This window comes from Papilio machaon, chromosome 12 (assembly GCF_912999745.1).
Source record: "Papilio machaon chromosome 12, ilPapMach1.1, whole genome shotgun sequence".
NCBI lineage: Eukaryota > Metazoa > Arthropoda > Insecta > Lepidoptera > Papilionidae > Papilio > Papilio machaon.
Genome location: NC_059997.1, coordinates 6,375,764 through 6,392,285, shown reverse-complemented (window position 1 = coordinate 6,392,285; position 16,522 = coordinate 6,375,764). Strand labels below are relative to the sequence as shown.

At 32.7% G+C, this 16,522-nt stretch overlaps 1 protein-coding gene across 5 annotated transcripts in view; it reads left to right on the top strand.

The window, feature by feature from the left end:
- Positions 1–16,522, top strand: part of LOC106718315 (supervillin) — a 145,026-nt gene that overhangs the window by 19,490 nt on the left and 109,014 nt on the right. For 3 of the 5 annotated variants that reach the window (XM_045680375.1, XM_045680374.1, XM_045680376.1), the window contains exons 3-4: positions 45–1,023; positions 8,243–8,354. In XM_045680375.1, coding sequence (XP_045536331.1) covers positions 45–1,023; positions 8,243–8,354 — 1,091 coding nt within the window. Of the gene's footprint in view, positions 1–44; positions 1,024–7,811; positions 7,889–8,242; positions 8,355–15,310; positions 15,493–16,522 lie in introns of those variants that run through there. The other 2 variants (XM_045680377.1, XM_045680378.1) reach the window with 2 other exon arrangements.

Genomic DNA, 16,522 nt, shown 5'->3' with positions numbered 1-16,522 from the left:
GAATTTGTAACTTTTTATTAATTTTTATTATTTTTCAATTTCAGGCGGCCTAAGAAAGCGACGAATCGAAGCCCATCAGAAAAAACTGCAAGTAACCTCAAGTCTTCTTCAGAAATAAATCTTAATACGGCGACAACATCTCTGCCTATTAGGACAACAAGAACATCTCGTCTTAGAGCAGCCGCAGCGAATGTGGACTCCTCCACGTCTCCAAAGAAAACTAACAACAGAAGCTCATCTGCCAATTCGTTAATGGAAGACGATAAAACATCGAAAAATTCCAAAGTAATCGAAAGGGATAAAGTTCGAACCAATAATAGAAGACAGAGCAACGAAAAAGAAAATTTAAAAAGCATGGCGACTACGACTTGCGTTTTAGACAAAGAAATTGGTGCTATTAGAACGAAACTTAAACATTCCATTAATAAAAATATATTAGCGAAAGACAAAAGTAATTTTATAGTCACTAGTCCTAAAGGAAAAACTGTCGATGAAAAAAATAGTCCAAATAATGATGAAAAGAAATCTTCGACTGATGATAACGTAGTTAATATAATAGATGATGAAAAACATGAAAACGTCGACGAAATATTTAATAATATACTAGGCGATAAAACTCTTTCGACGAGTATGGAGAAAGAGACGTTTGAAAATTTATTTAATGATATTGTAGTTGGAAACAATATTAAAGATAGAAATGTTGAAATAAGCATCAACAACGAAGCCTTAGATACAAATATCTTGTCTCAACAAAGGGAGCTCAAAAATAATCAAAAAAATTCTCACATTCCAATTGTTAAAGAAACGAAGATTGTTCATAAAAATGATAGCTATGTGAATTTAGAAGAAAGATGTGTTGTGCCAAAAGTGAAAAGCGCAGATGTAGGAGGACTGTTGGGGGCGGTGTGTGTGCGTAAAGTAGAAAGGTTTAGTGAATTGCTCAGTAATTTATGTTCCCCTTGTGAAGCAGATCTGTTATTTGAAGACATCTTGGTTGAAAATGGAATCAATGATTGTCCGCCGGTGAGTTATACGAATATATAAATAGATTAACAACTGTATGCAAAATTAGTACATTTTACTTTGACAAAATTTTTTACTGACAATTTCTGAACAAATGTACACATTAAATTAGGTAAATAAGTTATAGCTACAGATGTTAAAACAAATCTTGAGAATAAATATAATGTGTCTATATTACTAACTAGCGGTAGCCCGCGAGTTCCTCAACGCAGAACTAAAAAGAAGTAACCTGAGTAACGCCCGCACATATTAGCTATCTTCCAGTAGTAGTCCCTATTACCAGGAACAAGCGGTTTTGCGGACAGACAGACAAAGAAAAATTCTAAAACTGAATTTTTCGTAATAAGTAACAAAAATACATCATTTTCGCGAAATAATGGCACAAAGACACTCTAATACTATTAATTGAATAGATCTACGGTCGATCAGGAACTTAAATTAGTCAGTTCTCGCTATCCTAACAAGTCAAAATATTTGATCATTACTTATAAAATTGAAGCGGATATATTTATTTCAATTTACAATTATTCTAGCAGCAAGCAGCCATTTAAAATTATTTGCTTATGTTAAGCCGAATTTCAAGGCTTTTCTTAGCGTTTGTAAAAATGAACGAGTTTATTTTATTTTAGTACATTTTCCTCCAAACATTATACCGTATTTGGTATCGAATACGCTACACGTAAAAACCTTCACCTTTGTGTTTTGATTTATCATTGTAATTATCTTGTGTGCGAATTATATTCGTTTTTGTTTTTATTCTATTGAGCCTTTTGTTTTATATGACGTATTTATTAAAGTTAAACTTGTGTGCACAAGAAGTTTGAAGTTTCCTAACAATAAATAAAAATATGTTACGATGTTCAAACTGTCGAAAATATTCACATGAAAGATGTTGTTATTGCAGTATTTCTATATGAATACTAGCTGTCGCCCGCGACTCCGTCCGCGCGCAGTTAAAAAATGGGGGGGAGGGTTATGAAAAATAGATGTTGGCCGATTCTCAGACCTACTGAATATGCTCACAAAATTTCATGAGAATCGGTCAAGCCGTTTCGGAGGAGTACGGAACGAAAACTGTGACACGAGAATTTTATATATTAGATTTCTATGGTGAACTTTAATTGCAATTCCTCTGGTAGTGCAGGTGTCCATAGGTGGTCGATGAACACTTTGGTATTCCCGCTGCTGGTTTGCCCCCTTATCTTATAAAAAAAAATTATGATATTTTTCACATTTATAAGTTAATAATGTTTAAGAACTTGATTTAAAACCTAAATTCTCTTTTTTCATATTTCTCTTCAAAAAACTTATTGGTTTAGTGAGACTTTTTCGATTTTAGTATTATTTTATTACATTATAAAACTCATTTTTAAAACTTATAATTTTTAGAAGTATAGAATTTTTCCCTATGGAGATGGATAGATGAATGGATGGATATTTGTTTGAAGGTATTTCCAAAACTGCTTAACGGATCTTGATGAAATTAGGCACAGATGTAGAACATAGTCTGGAAGAACACATATGCTTCGTATTAAGTTTTTTTTAATCCCGCGCGGACGGAGTCGCGGATCACAGCTAGTGTATTATTAAATGACGTAGGTTATCTGTTCTACATTATTTAAAAAATACAATATCTTTATAAAAGTTTTCTATATTGAATGATCGGCTTAACGCTCAAACTAAATTTATTTTTTGTTTAGAAAAGAACAATGAACGTTGGCTAAGCGGATTATATTTTGACGAGTTAATAAATTTATGGATTATAATAGTTAAATTATACCTTATCCCTATTAGCCCTTATTATCATTAAAATTTTTATTTTAATTACTAGCTTTTACCCGCGACTCCGTCCGCGCAGAATAAAAAATAGAAAACGGGGTAAAAATTATCCTATGTCCGTTTCCTGGTTCTAAGCTACCTGCCCACCAATTTTCAGTCAAATCGATTCAGCCGTTCTTGAGTTATAAAAAGTGTAACTAACACGACTTTCTTTTATATATATAGAAGATAGATATATGTATATATATATATATATATATATATATATATATATATATATATATATATATATATATATATATATATATATATATATATATATATATATATTTTGAAGTTCTCTGAAATCTTAGAAACTAAATTAAATATGATCATTTTAAGATTTATTGGTAGTCGGAGCGACATCTATCGACAATTATTGTTATGAAATTAATTGTGTTGTGTTTTGTTTTTGTTAACTTATTAGCTATTATATATTTGAAATAAGTATGCAGGATTCCAACCATATGTATAGTTGTAATTTAAAATTCCTTTTACCGTTGATTACTGAGACCAACATCTCTGTGCAAAACATATCTTTGACAAAACAGAGGTAGTTATATACGTTTTAAACGAGGATTTTTAGTCTCAGAAACCCACGATCAGACTTTCTTTTGTTAATTTATAAACTGGTTCTCTAAATTACCGTTTTGCCATAGATTCTTTTTAGTTTTAATTGAGGAAATTTTTCCTAAAATCATATTTTTTTAGATTCAGAGCTCAGTTTATAATGGTTGATTCAAACATAACCAATTTTGGTAGCGCCCACGTTTCAATCGATCGTATTGTGTGTAAGGAGTCATGGCACATCGTCGACCTCGTCTCGTCGCCGTGAAGTCTTCGTATTTGGTTACCATCTCCGCTTAGTATCGGTGTTCTGTATACATTTTGAGATAATAGGATTCAGTCAAAAATATTCTCAACTTTGTAATTTGCGTGTAACATTTTAATATCTCAAATCATGGTTAAATTTTTTTGCAAGAAATTAGAAATTAAGTTACTTCATATTATTTTACTCGTTTAATTCACCTTCTTTTACTCCAAATATCTTTCCATAAGAAAATTTTAATGAACTACCTGCAGGACTTAAAAGTCCTTAAAAGGGTGTAATGATAACTTAAATAATCGCTTAGTGTAGTTTTTATTTATTTTTATTTATTTATAATACAATGATAACCTAAAATACAACAAAAAGTTTTCTTATATTTACTCCACAAGGAACAACAGTGAGTGGGACAGTTAGACTGATTTTTAAATTAAAAACTATTTTCAATCGTGTCTTAATTGTTACTGACGGCTCTTCGTTTATGATATCGATTTCATAGTAATCGCATGTCATACTTCACATTCATAGAATGACGAAAAGCGTCGTATAACGATGTTTTTTTTAATACCCACACTTATCATAGTTGTTAATGCGCATTGTACAAGTGAAATTTAATAGTTGTATTTAAAGGTTAATGACACGAATGTCAAATGTTTTTTACTGAAGTAATGAATAACAATAACAGATTTAACTTAGTGCGCTTGTCTTTATGTTAACTAGTTTTGAATTCTTGTTTACGACATGAAATCTTATGATATTTAAATTGAAAAATTAGTAAAATTTGTTAAGTAGTGGGTCTATTAAATATTATGAATGCCTTATTATAGATGCATGTATTTCGTCAAAGTTAAATTAGGAATGCAGTGACGTACCTAATTCTATGTTGCATTGGGTAGCGGCCTTTACCTAAGTGAAAGAGGCCTGCGCACGCGTCAGTTGTCGACGGCGCGGTCTGTCGCGCGCATCGCGATATGTTCTATTGGTAGTAGTACATTTGACAATCATTTGTCAAGTTTTTTTATTCTCTGCACTTTAAAGAAGATGTATTAGTTTTATTTATTAATTCGTGATCATCGCGGTTTTGTTTTTAATTTGTTAGATGTGTTTATTGTTAGTGGCTTGCAATTGATTGGACTTATTGTAAAATGCTTCTTATAATGTCAATTGAAAGAAGTATTTTTGATACCTTACAAAAGAAATATATATTTTTTTGTATAAAATATCGTTTCTACGATATAATGTTACTGAAGTAAATTTGAATGGAGTCAAACAATTTGTGCGTATGTTATTGTACATGTTACAGAGAAAGTGTCAAGTATAAAGGAATGTATTACTTTCAAAATGTCACGCAACATTAAAGCTGATTCAGATTCGTTGTGCTCGTGTATGAAAGCCTTGGATTTCAACATGCTTTAATCGATTTATATGGAAAGTACTCTGTACAGTCGCGTAGATTATTAACTTCGTGCTACATAAAAGCGTTTTTCTTAGTGATGATACAATGGCAGATATTACGACTTATCCAGTCCGTACTATTGGATTTCAACATGTTGTAATCGATTTTACGTGTACATTCGTGTTGATAGCTTGCATTTAATATTCTAGAGCTTTTCCTATCGACGATACAAAGCTAAATCCTAGGGAATTTTTTTCTCATAACAATGCAACAAACACCAAGTTATGTATGTTCCCGTTGATGTCTTTGAAAAGTACAACAATGTACAGTCGTGTAGATCATTAGCTTCGGTATTGAAGTACTTTTGGCATTGACGATACAACAACAAAACCGAAGTAATGTCCGTTGTGGGAAGTGGTATGGTGTTTTAGCCTTGTTTCCAACAGCCCATATACGGTAAAACGGTAATTTGTTGCCAATCGAAATGACTCGATAGGAAATCTGTAATTAAAAAAAGCTGTAGCTATTTCTGTCTGTAATGATTCGTTCCATTTTATGTTATATAGAAAATATTAAAAGAAATTTGTCGTATCGTATGAAACGTGACTCATATCGTAACACGATTAAAATCGATTATCTAATGAACAATACCTTGTTAGTATTCGATAGCTGCACGCTCATGATCTTGATGTCAAGGCCGTGGTAAATGTGTTAACAATGAATTCCCAATTAGGTAACAACGGTTTTTCTTGCTTCTTAACTCACAGATTACTTACGTATTGACATGACAAACCATAATAGTTTTAGCTCTTACGTGAAAAGAAATTAGCAATCGGTTTAGAATACTTGAGTTTTTTTATTAAAATTTTTACTTATATTTTAACTTGTTTTAAATGGCGTACACATGATGTATTCACGTTGCTGGTAACGAAAAACGAATTTTTAATGTTTTTGTCTGTCTGTCTTTCTGTTCGTCCGCAAGTTCGGGTATAAACAGCAAATAAAATAGATTTCGCATAATAATCTCTAAAGAAAACATCGAATCGAACCCAGGACCTGTAGATTACAAGTGCTTAGCCGCTGAGCCACCGACGCTCGAGTTATGGGAGTGAAGGCTATATTATTACAAACCAATATTGTATACAAGAAATAGTAGATATATTTTATTTATGTTTTTAATTTGCGGTTAGTCTATCGAAACACCAACAAAATATACCGTCCCTTACATTCTCTTTGAAATAACTTAGATAGCAATATTTCTGTACCTGTATTTCGGTAGTGGAAATTCACAGAACCTTTTGTAATAGAAGCCGACATGCGGTCGAGTGGGTATGCCAGTCCATTTAGAACGACATTCTATCTAGGCTTTGAAGGACAGTATGCTACTTAATATATAGTGTCCGTTTCAGGTTATTTCGCAACAGATTTGACAATTCGTTGTTTTAAGTCTTAATTCGCACGCTAGGGCGCTTTTTAATCGCGCGTTAAAAATCGTTCAAATAGAACAAATTCATTTTCGTAGCAGGTCATACAGCAGCGCTTTTAAAACGCGACGATTTTTTATCGCGCAGTGTTTCACTTTGAGTACTGGCCGATTGGAACAAGATGATTTAAGACGTATTATAAAAAAAAACGTGATTAGTACTTAGACTGCATATTAATAAATAGCGAAACGAAGACGGTTACAAGGAAAGGGGTTAAATTAATTTTCATATAGTACTCCTACTTTTCTTTCTGCATCAAGATCAAGTTTGGTAATTTAATAATAAACTCAAGCTACCGCTACATACGCTCAGTTTTAACTGACAGTTTTTACGGAACGGTCGAACTAATCAGAAAACTGTCGAATTCGAATACTATATCGCAAATTTTTCGTGGTAGGTACTCTGTAAACAACATTTCTCACTCGACTCACTTCGATATAGTCATACGTATAAATTTTAAGCAGTCTGGTTTCAAATATGACAGGGCCTTTTATATAATAATGACTTACAAATACTTTGAATAAGATATTATATCTGACGGGTCTTTATATTTGAATATCTTATGATAGTCGATAATTTCAAGCCGGTTAATAGATTGTAGTTGATTGATTAAGTCACTTTTCGACTTAGCAAGTCGACAAACTTCGATTTAACTAAATCCTGACCAATTTCGAGATTATGTAGGACTTAGTTTGTTAGCTTTCAAGTTTAATATTCGTTTGTCAGGATTCGTCACGTTCGAAACATTTGTATTTGTTTTATTTTTATTAGTGGCATACCGATTTTGTATTGAACCCATAAATATCTTACATAGTCTGAATTGCTTAATAAAAATATAGTTTATTATTGTATAGCATTTATTTTATTATGAACTGCACAGTTGGAATAAAATTTATCCTCTTTCTGTTCCCTCCTCTGTCTATTAAAGGCAGGCAACGCATCTACAATTTTGCGGATGTTTTTGAGCAGTTATCGCTTCGCTATTTAGGCGTATTCAGGTGACCGCTTGCTCGTTTGCCACCTTATGATATAAAAAATGGTACACTTTTGTAGTGTTTCTTATTGCATTTAATCAAAATTACTTTTCTATGTTATCACCTTACCACATAAGGGCAAATATTAGTAATATATAATCTGACTGGAATTAATATTAGTTATTTTCTTGTCTTTTATCAAAAGTTCTTCTAGATAGCTAAGAAAATACCCTCGATATTAAATTCAACGATATCTTTGTCAAAAAGTGGACTCTTTCTTTTATGTATATTCATAAAATACATGAGTCTACATATTTTGTGAATATTCGTGATGAGGGTTTACTTCAAGGAATATAAAGCTAAAGTGGTGAGTTGTGTACTCTTATTATCAACGTAAATATAATAATGCATTTAAAGATATGTCTCTACTAGGGTAACGAGCTGCCACACTCAGTTCAATGGTAATTTAAACGGTAGAATACTGTAAATTTTTCATATTAAATCTATACTAAAGATCTCCTTAGGTGAACACTTAACAACTCTGAGTGGGGCAGTTAGAGATTTAAGTATAATTTTAAGTAGAATAAGGCGCGAAACATAAGAATATCGTGGCGTAATATTTCGCAATTAGTCTGTTGAGATAAAAAGTTTAGTTAAAAGTTAATATTTTTTTTAAAGTTAAAGGTCATGTTATATAGAATTATTTTATTTTATTTGGCAGCGTACAAAGGGTCCGGAATGCACGCCGCCATGCCGGCGGGCGCAGCCGACCCCACGTGCCTCGAGCGCGAAACGTGTCGGGGGGTTGAATCCCGTGCCTAGTGATGGAGATGGTGAGTTGATAATTATAAGTTAGCTTATTTTTATAACTTTCTTTCTATACAGGTAAATGAGAATTCAAATAGATGTAGATTACCTCGTTTTTTTAATTGATGTATAAAAAATATGTTTAGTTTCAGGCTTCATTGGTTTATTTTTAAACAATGAAAGTAGTATAGTTATTCCAATAATTTTTACAAGTTTACTACTTCACGCTAAAATCTTTGTTTTCGCTAAGTTCTTAAACCTCGGCTGCTCTTTGTTCTGTATCTTATCTCTTTACGTTCCTAGAAACTGAATACCGCTGGCCAATATAATTGTTCTTTATTTTTATGAAACTCGGACGCCAAGTCACGGACTTTATGAATTTACCGGTTTAGAGCTTGATTTTATAGTACTTTTGCTTTTTCATTTAATGTATTCTAAATTCACACTACTAGTAAAATATCTTTATTTTGTTGTACTACAAAACCTAACAGTTGAGCAAAATCATCGTTTTTTAACACTCTGAACTTCATTATACAATATTACATTATATAATGTTGTCCTTTCTGCCTTTCAAATACTGTATTTGTCTTTAGTACACCCGTGTGGTTAGGTAATACTGGAGCTTTCAATTTTAATCTTATTTAGTGAGAGCAAAAAGTACTCGAGAGAAACCTCTATCTCTTGAAGTTTATGTACATACCCTGATCTTTGTGCTATAGAACACAAGCTTTTACTTTTATTAAAAATAAAATTTTATTCATAGTTTTTATCGGGTTTAGAATCTAAGTGATGGATTTATTGACCATTTTTTTTTTTCTTAATCGATCTTTGATATCGATACGGTAAGATTTTATTTCATTTCTCTTTTTCAATGGTTTACAAATTTTCTGAGACCAAAACCCCGTTAAAATATATGTTCATCTTTGTTTTGTCAAAGATAATAACAGGACGGCGATATGTTTTTAACAGAGATTTTGGTCTCAGAAACCAACCATAAGAGATTTGTTAGTTTTAACATACGAGCATTCTCCGTCATATGCAATAGCTTTATACAAAATTAAACATTGCCATTCGTAGTTCAGGGACTTACGTTTAGAGCTACTTGCCGTCAGGAGTAAAACGAACGGGCTAAGCTCGTGTGGGCAGCTTGAATTATTTAATGCTAGTTTCACACGAGGGCGGCACAGTGAAGCAGAATAGTAGACAGAGCAATACTGCTATTGCTTGAAGGCACACTTACTGCCAAGAGAGTTCTGTCTCAGCGTTCAAAGAATAGCAGTACTGTTCTAATATACTGATCTGTTTCACTGTTGTCCTCATGTAAAAGTTGTATAAGCGCAGGTATGCTGGAGGTTGTCGTACTGAAATATTATCGAGGCGGCCTCAGCAAACTTTTGCGGTATATAGGACAAGGTTGTTAGCTTGCATTTGTTTCTGCTTCTAAACATTTCACGTCTTAAAGTCATATGAATATTTTAGATTAATTTTTTATTTTATATTGAATTATATTTGAGAAGTGAATTCATTTTTTAACGCCGCGCTTTTTAATGTTGTTGCAAACAGTGTTTGTTTCATGAGTATTAACGTTTAGAGTCTAGGACTTAACTTATCACATACTTAAATAAGCGTACCTACAGTAATTATTACAGTTGCAATAATATCGACAATGGGAGTTTTATAAAAGATCCCGGGGGCACCGATCTACGTATTTTAATAAGGTTAACATTAGAAAGGCATATCAATCTTATCATCAATCATTAATTTGATCGCGGAAAATTAATTCCTTAAAGACTCATTGTAGAAGTTGTTATGATTAAATCTTTTCGTGTAATTTATAATTAACTAAGGGCAACATAATCGAGTATGACATGTTTATTGAGGTTACTTCAGCGAGAGAAATTATAAGAGACGAGGCAAATAGACCGTGCCGTTGCCGACGCCGCTTTCTTCTAATACATGCTTTTTAATCGCAGCTGACAGTGCAGTATAGTGCCAGTTTTGTTTTTAAAATAATGATAACAGTATTTGTCCATAATCAATTATAAAACCCGACTGACTGTATACTCAGGTGGAGAATACGAATGATAAAATCAGTCGGTTCAAGATCAGTCGTTTAGGCTACTAAATTTACTTTAATAGGCTGTTAAATTAAATCATTGTTTAATAGTCAAAACCAATATCGTAACATTCATGATAATTGTTACTAATATTGATTGGGATAGAAATATGCTTATCACGCATCTCTCTAAGAATTCCAGAAATGTTTTACCTTTCGTTTCCTTTGAGCTTTTACCTTTTCGTACCTATTCCTACCTATCGGTAAATGCTCGAATAAATTTTTAGCATGTAACTTCGGCCTTTTATATGTCTGAAATAACTTTGTAATATCCTATTGGGAATATCCTGATCTAAATTAATGTTTACGTTAATGTGTTTATTGACTTTTATTTCAGTTACTGGCTATGTTTATGCTGGATTTAATATAGCACGAACTGTTGTTGGTTGTAATATTGTCGACTAATATAACTAGATCCCTCTGAGCCTACATGTTTTGTTTATTAACTTAGGCTGTTCCAACCTGGTGCTATAAAAAGATATTACACAATTATTTTGTCTCATTTGGGAACTGGAATGTACGTTATAATAGTATCAATGAGGTACTTAATTTGTTATTGACATTTGGGAAATACTGTTTACGTTAAAAATTCAATATTAACGATAGCGTGTGTGCATTTTATTTTATGTTCAAATACAATGTGATGTCGGATGATACCTAAATTTTATTTTATATGTAACCGTTTTCTAATTGGTCGTCTGTTTAATTGACTAGTCACATATATGTTTGCGTTATCTTTTTTTCTTTGTCACATACGCTGTAGATATTTTCTTCTCGTTACAAAAGATAAAGTAATTTGATACTTTATGAGAGCTATGTGGGCGGTGATCAAACAACAGGTTGACAACCACGTGTATTGATTTTCTATGAACTAACCTAAGCGGAAACAAAACTACTTTGGAAAAAATATTAGGTTCTTCATCGTATCTATAATTTTAAAAAACTTGGAAAAGTGTAAAATTCTTCGATAAAATGCATTCGATAACGTGCATTTTTATTTGTATCTTGTTGTAGTTGTTTTCAACTGTGTAGTTATGAAACGATAATAACAAATAGGAAGGCTTGCTCGGTTGCAACTAGTGCAAGGTCGGATGTCTCGAGTCGTCCCTGAAAGTCAGGACATTGAAGTCTCAATGAATATAGATGTTATTTTACCTTCGCTGTTAAAGGCAATGCATGAGAAGTGGTTTGCATATATTTATACGTAAATAAAAGAAGACGTTAATTTAGTCAACATTTGATTCTTCATACTTTTAACATATATACCTACATGGTTTCGCTGATCTGGTTTGGACATTGCTGTTAAAATCTCTTGCAAAATGCTGTTAAAATCTGTTCGAATTTTAAACAAAAAGACATCTTGATAACAGTCAATGCTTTAGATCTAGATTGCCTAGTACCTAATTGTGTAACGATTTCATAAACTGAAGACGAGCGTAGTCTTACGTGTACACCACTTTCACTCGTAAACTGGCAAGTGTCAAGGGCTTTTCGTGGCGTCAAGTGTAAGGCCGAGTTCAGCGGTGAGTTTGTTAACATCAAAGGAGGCGCTCCTTTTCATGCTCGATAAGCTTAACGCAAAGCTCGGTACTGTAAACTTTGTTTATAGATGTAACGAGCCCCTGGTAGTTTTGTTAAGTGGAATATTGCTTTAACAGTGTTGTGGTTATTTCGTCAATATGATCTTTACGAACTGTTTTGTTATCTTCAATTGGTGCACTGTGGCCTTATGTTGCTGTGTATTATTTTATTTCGTCGTTTCAGTGTCTATTAAATGACTAGCTAGCATTTTGAGTCTCAAAGTTTATATCCTGCTGTAAAATAAACGCTATCAAAGTTTCATGCTTACAGTGTTCAGTACTATTAATGTTCACATCATTTTAAAATATCAAGTTTTGGTACACAAAATCTAACTGTCCGTTAATAAAATACGGATTTAAAAAAAAGATTAACATAATGTAATATCATTAAACTTTAACCTCGTAGTTTCTCATAATGAATGTGGAGATGTAAACATTCTTAAAACATCACTTGACCCGGAAAATAATGTGCATTGTGAAAACACATAAAGCTTCCACATAATTTATTGCCGGTGATAAATTTGACGCAGCTATTCTGAAAACTTTAATAAATTTTCATCTAGCGTCTCGTGACTATATGTAACAATACTAGCTGTCGCCCGTGACTCCATCCGCGCGGTATAAAAAAAACTAAATTATTAGCCATTGTGTTTTTCCAGTCTATGTTCTACATCTATGCTAGATTTCAGTGAGATCCATTGAGCTGTTCTAGAGATATCCTGTAACAAACATCCATCTATCAAAACATTCGCATTTATAATATTAGTAAGATTACACCTAATATATAAAATTCTCGTGTCACAGTTTTCGTCACCGTACTCCTCCGAAACGGCTTGACCGATTCTCATGAAATTTTGTGAGCATATTCAGTAGGTCTGAGAATCGGCCAACATCTATTTTTAATTTTTTATTTTTTTTTAACTGCGCGCGGACGGAGTCTCGGGCGACAGCTAGTAATTTATATTTGCATCCATTCAAATATGACCTAAAGGTTAAAATTAGCTGCCTTGATAAACTTCTAGAACTTTTATGGAATAACATCATTAACGTGATGTACCAATTTTTTTATCGGTCTAAACATTAACTGGAAATTTTAGTCAACTAGTCAATGTTGGAGTTTGACAGACATTCAGAACTGACGATCCTGTAGAGGGTAATTGTTTATGACAAACATTGTGCTAGTGTTTATTTATGGATCTGCCTCTAAATTGCATGTTGTTTATGAAGTAGAATGTGTTTGTCAGCTGTCCGATTTCCATTCGATTTAACTTATGTTTTGTTATTCTATCATCAATTATGTTTATAAACAATGTTATTTTAGTTCAATTATTTGGTGCTTTTGAGAAATTCTTTTAGCGAATTGATTGTTTTGAAAATTTGAAATCAAATTGAATGATGTAACTTTCTTCCCTTGTTCAAATCGAGGTTCTTTGTAACTTTCACAATCCTGTGTTCAAATTCTTTCTGGTATTTGTGGTTAAAGAATCGGTATCAAAAAGGCAAGATTATATGGTTCACTTTAGGCCCTACATCTGCTATGATGTTATAATGATGTATAACCAATCGTGACTTACCTCGCAACGTATGAATCATTTTTGCACCACAATACCGGTTTTTGAACCATCTGTCAGACTTATTCACGCGATTACCTTTTCTGGGTCTTTGTATCTAAGACTACTTCGGCTTGCACGGATTTTATATTAATGTGGCGGGTGTCCTTTTCAAGATTGGTCACGTCTTTAAGCTACAATAGCTTGATTTCATAGTAAGCTATATTTTTGTATAGAAACGATGTATCCTTTAACTGCCGAGTTACAGAATTTAACGCAAAGTAACTTTTGATTTTTGAGATTAATTTTATATTTTAAAATTGCGTTGAATTTCGTCATCGTATCCTAGTTTATTTTAATCCATTGATGCATTTAAAAGATTGGATCGAAGTAGGTTAGATGTTTCTTAATTTATCCGAAGACGTAACAGTTTAATTGGCTATAATTTGTCTTGATGTTGTTGAGACAAGTTAGCTTCGGAAACTTCTATTTCCTTTTTTTATCTCGAATAGGGACGGCATAGAATTCAGAGCTGTTACATTCCTTGTATATTTTCTGACAATTTGAAAGCATGTATTTTATAAGGGACTTGTTTTATTAACAATGTAGAAAATGCGTATCTTTTACTGGAAAGAGTATTATTTAATACAAAAATAGTAGTTATTATATGATACCGTGTTTATGATTTTTCATAGTAAATCTGTTATACGCTGTGCATTATTCGTATATTGTATAGATTTTACTTATAAAATAAAGTGGACAAAAATCCTCAAAGAAATGTGATGTCTTATTATTCGGCAATATATCACTCCTTTGTTATATTTTTCGAATTGGCATCACTTCCCTCTGTTTCCACGGTTTGCAGTTTTTAACAATCAGCGTGAGTCTTAAAGTTTGAGTCCAACTAGATAGAGAAAACGTTACTTGTTGCCATTATTCCAAACGCTTTACATGTCAATAGATGTCTTGTTAAAATCTATCTCCATCGTCTCCATATTTAGTTCATTGACACTCGAGATTGCGAGCGTTAACTCTAATCGTCTTACTTTCGAAAGCAGGTGATAAAATAGATGTTTTGTTCCTTTTCCCCCTGGGAGGCGGTTTTATTTTCGTTATCATTTACGAGTGCATTGTGCCGGCAGCGCGCGCCCGCGCAGGTCAGTCCACGCGGCGGGTTCGTTGCGCGCGCGTTTATCTCATCGATCATCAAAGCGATCAACCGAAAACGCGGGAAATTTGTTTGTTTTTTTTTTTCACTTTCCTTTTTAAATACGGCTCGAGTTTACTGTATTTCATGCCAGTGTAAATAACTTCAACAAAGAGTTGTTTTTTATTTTGTTTTTATAACTTTGAAATTACATTTATAGTTATTGTTTTGAGTGCTATTTATTAGAGGCTATCTACAAAATACAATATTAAAAGCTTATGAAGCATCATGTGAACCAAAGAATAAGATTAGATGCCACACCTTATCCTGCAAAATGTGCAATAATTTTCACATACTGTAAAGTGATAGGGTGTTTTAATTATTCGCAATTTATTTCCGGGTGGCGATTGAACAATTTTTCCGTCGAATACTTGGATCACGTCACGCTTTCGTCTGCCAAGCGTCGCATATCTTTAGTGTCAGGTGGTGACATCGACCTGCGCCTACCCACATGCTGTACAAAGGAGTCGCTTCTTTATATCCAAAGATAATAGACAATTCTTATATCGCTCATTATCCAAGTTACAATAATTCACTCAGTATTGTATTGTTTGTGTCTTCTAAAGGACTGTATAGTGGATTATCTGTTAAAATCGTGAAATATAATGTTGAATGTATCGGAAATGGGCTGCCTGTTTGTGCAAGATGGACCAATTGTGGTATCTTGGATTGTTTTTCTAGTGTTGATTTGTTTATGCTACTATCAAATTGGTGAGTAAATGTTTTTGATACTTGCACGTTGTTTGATTATGAGCATAACATACATATCTTGTAAAATGATGTGATAAATTGATATTTCTAGTCATTGTTTACAAACACGATAAGAGTTTATTAGCTACCGTCATTTTTTTAAATTATTGTTATTGTTTAAATTACAACCCATCATTTACCACATACTTTGATTTTTTTTTATATTTTTGAAAACAATATTTATTAGTTCTCATCTTGATTCTTGGTATTATTGTCTTAATATTATTTCTTACCGGTAAAGATATATTTAACTAGTAGTCGCCCGCGGCTCTGTCCACACAGCATTAAAAAAACTTAATAAATAGCTTATGTGTTCTTCCAGACTATGTTCTACATCTATGCCAAATTTCATCAAGATTCGTTGAGCCGTTCTGGAGATACTTTCTAACAAACATCCCCATTAACATTCCCATTTATATTAATAAGATTGAAACATAATTGTAACGCTTACTTAAGTGCTAATATCCGAGCGATTCCGTGGTTTCTTTTAAAATCACATATATTTTAATTTGTCTGTATTGCCGCTGTATAAATATAACTTTGCAGTTTTGTATAATGAAAAGTGAAAATTACATGACGATGACTGATTCAAATGAATCACCAAATTCCTTATAACAATGGATAATTGGCCTTCCATTATAATTCCTTGTACCGTTACTAAGATGATACATTTTGCTTATATCACGTACAATTGATCAATTTTAATACCTGACTATATCACGTTGCATTCATTATTATATGATGAGGTCGTTCACGTTGTTAACGTGTGGAGGAAATTGAGTTTGTTACTTGAAAATATAGGGCGGCTTAACTATGCTGTTATAGCGAGGCTTGCATTACTTATAATGCAAGCCAAAGCGGCTTGCTGGCTTGCAATGTATAATGCAAGCCAACGATTGTGCTGAGCGATCCCTTGTTAACTCCCTTCTATGTGTTAGCGTAACTTAGTATTAATTTTATTCATAAATAATTCGTGTTCTTTATAGTGAGA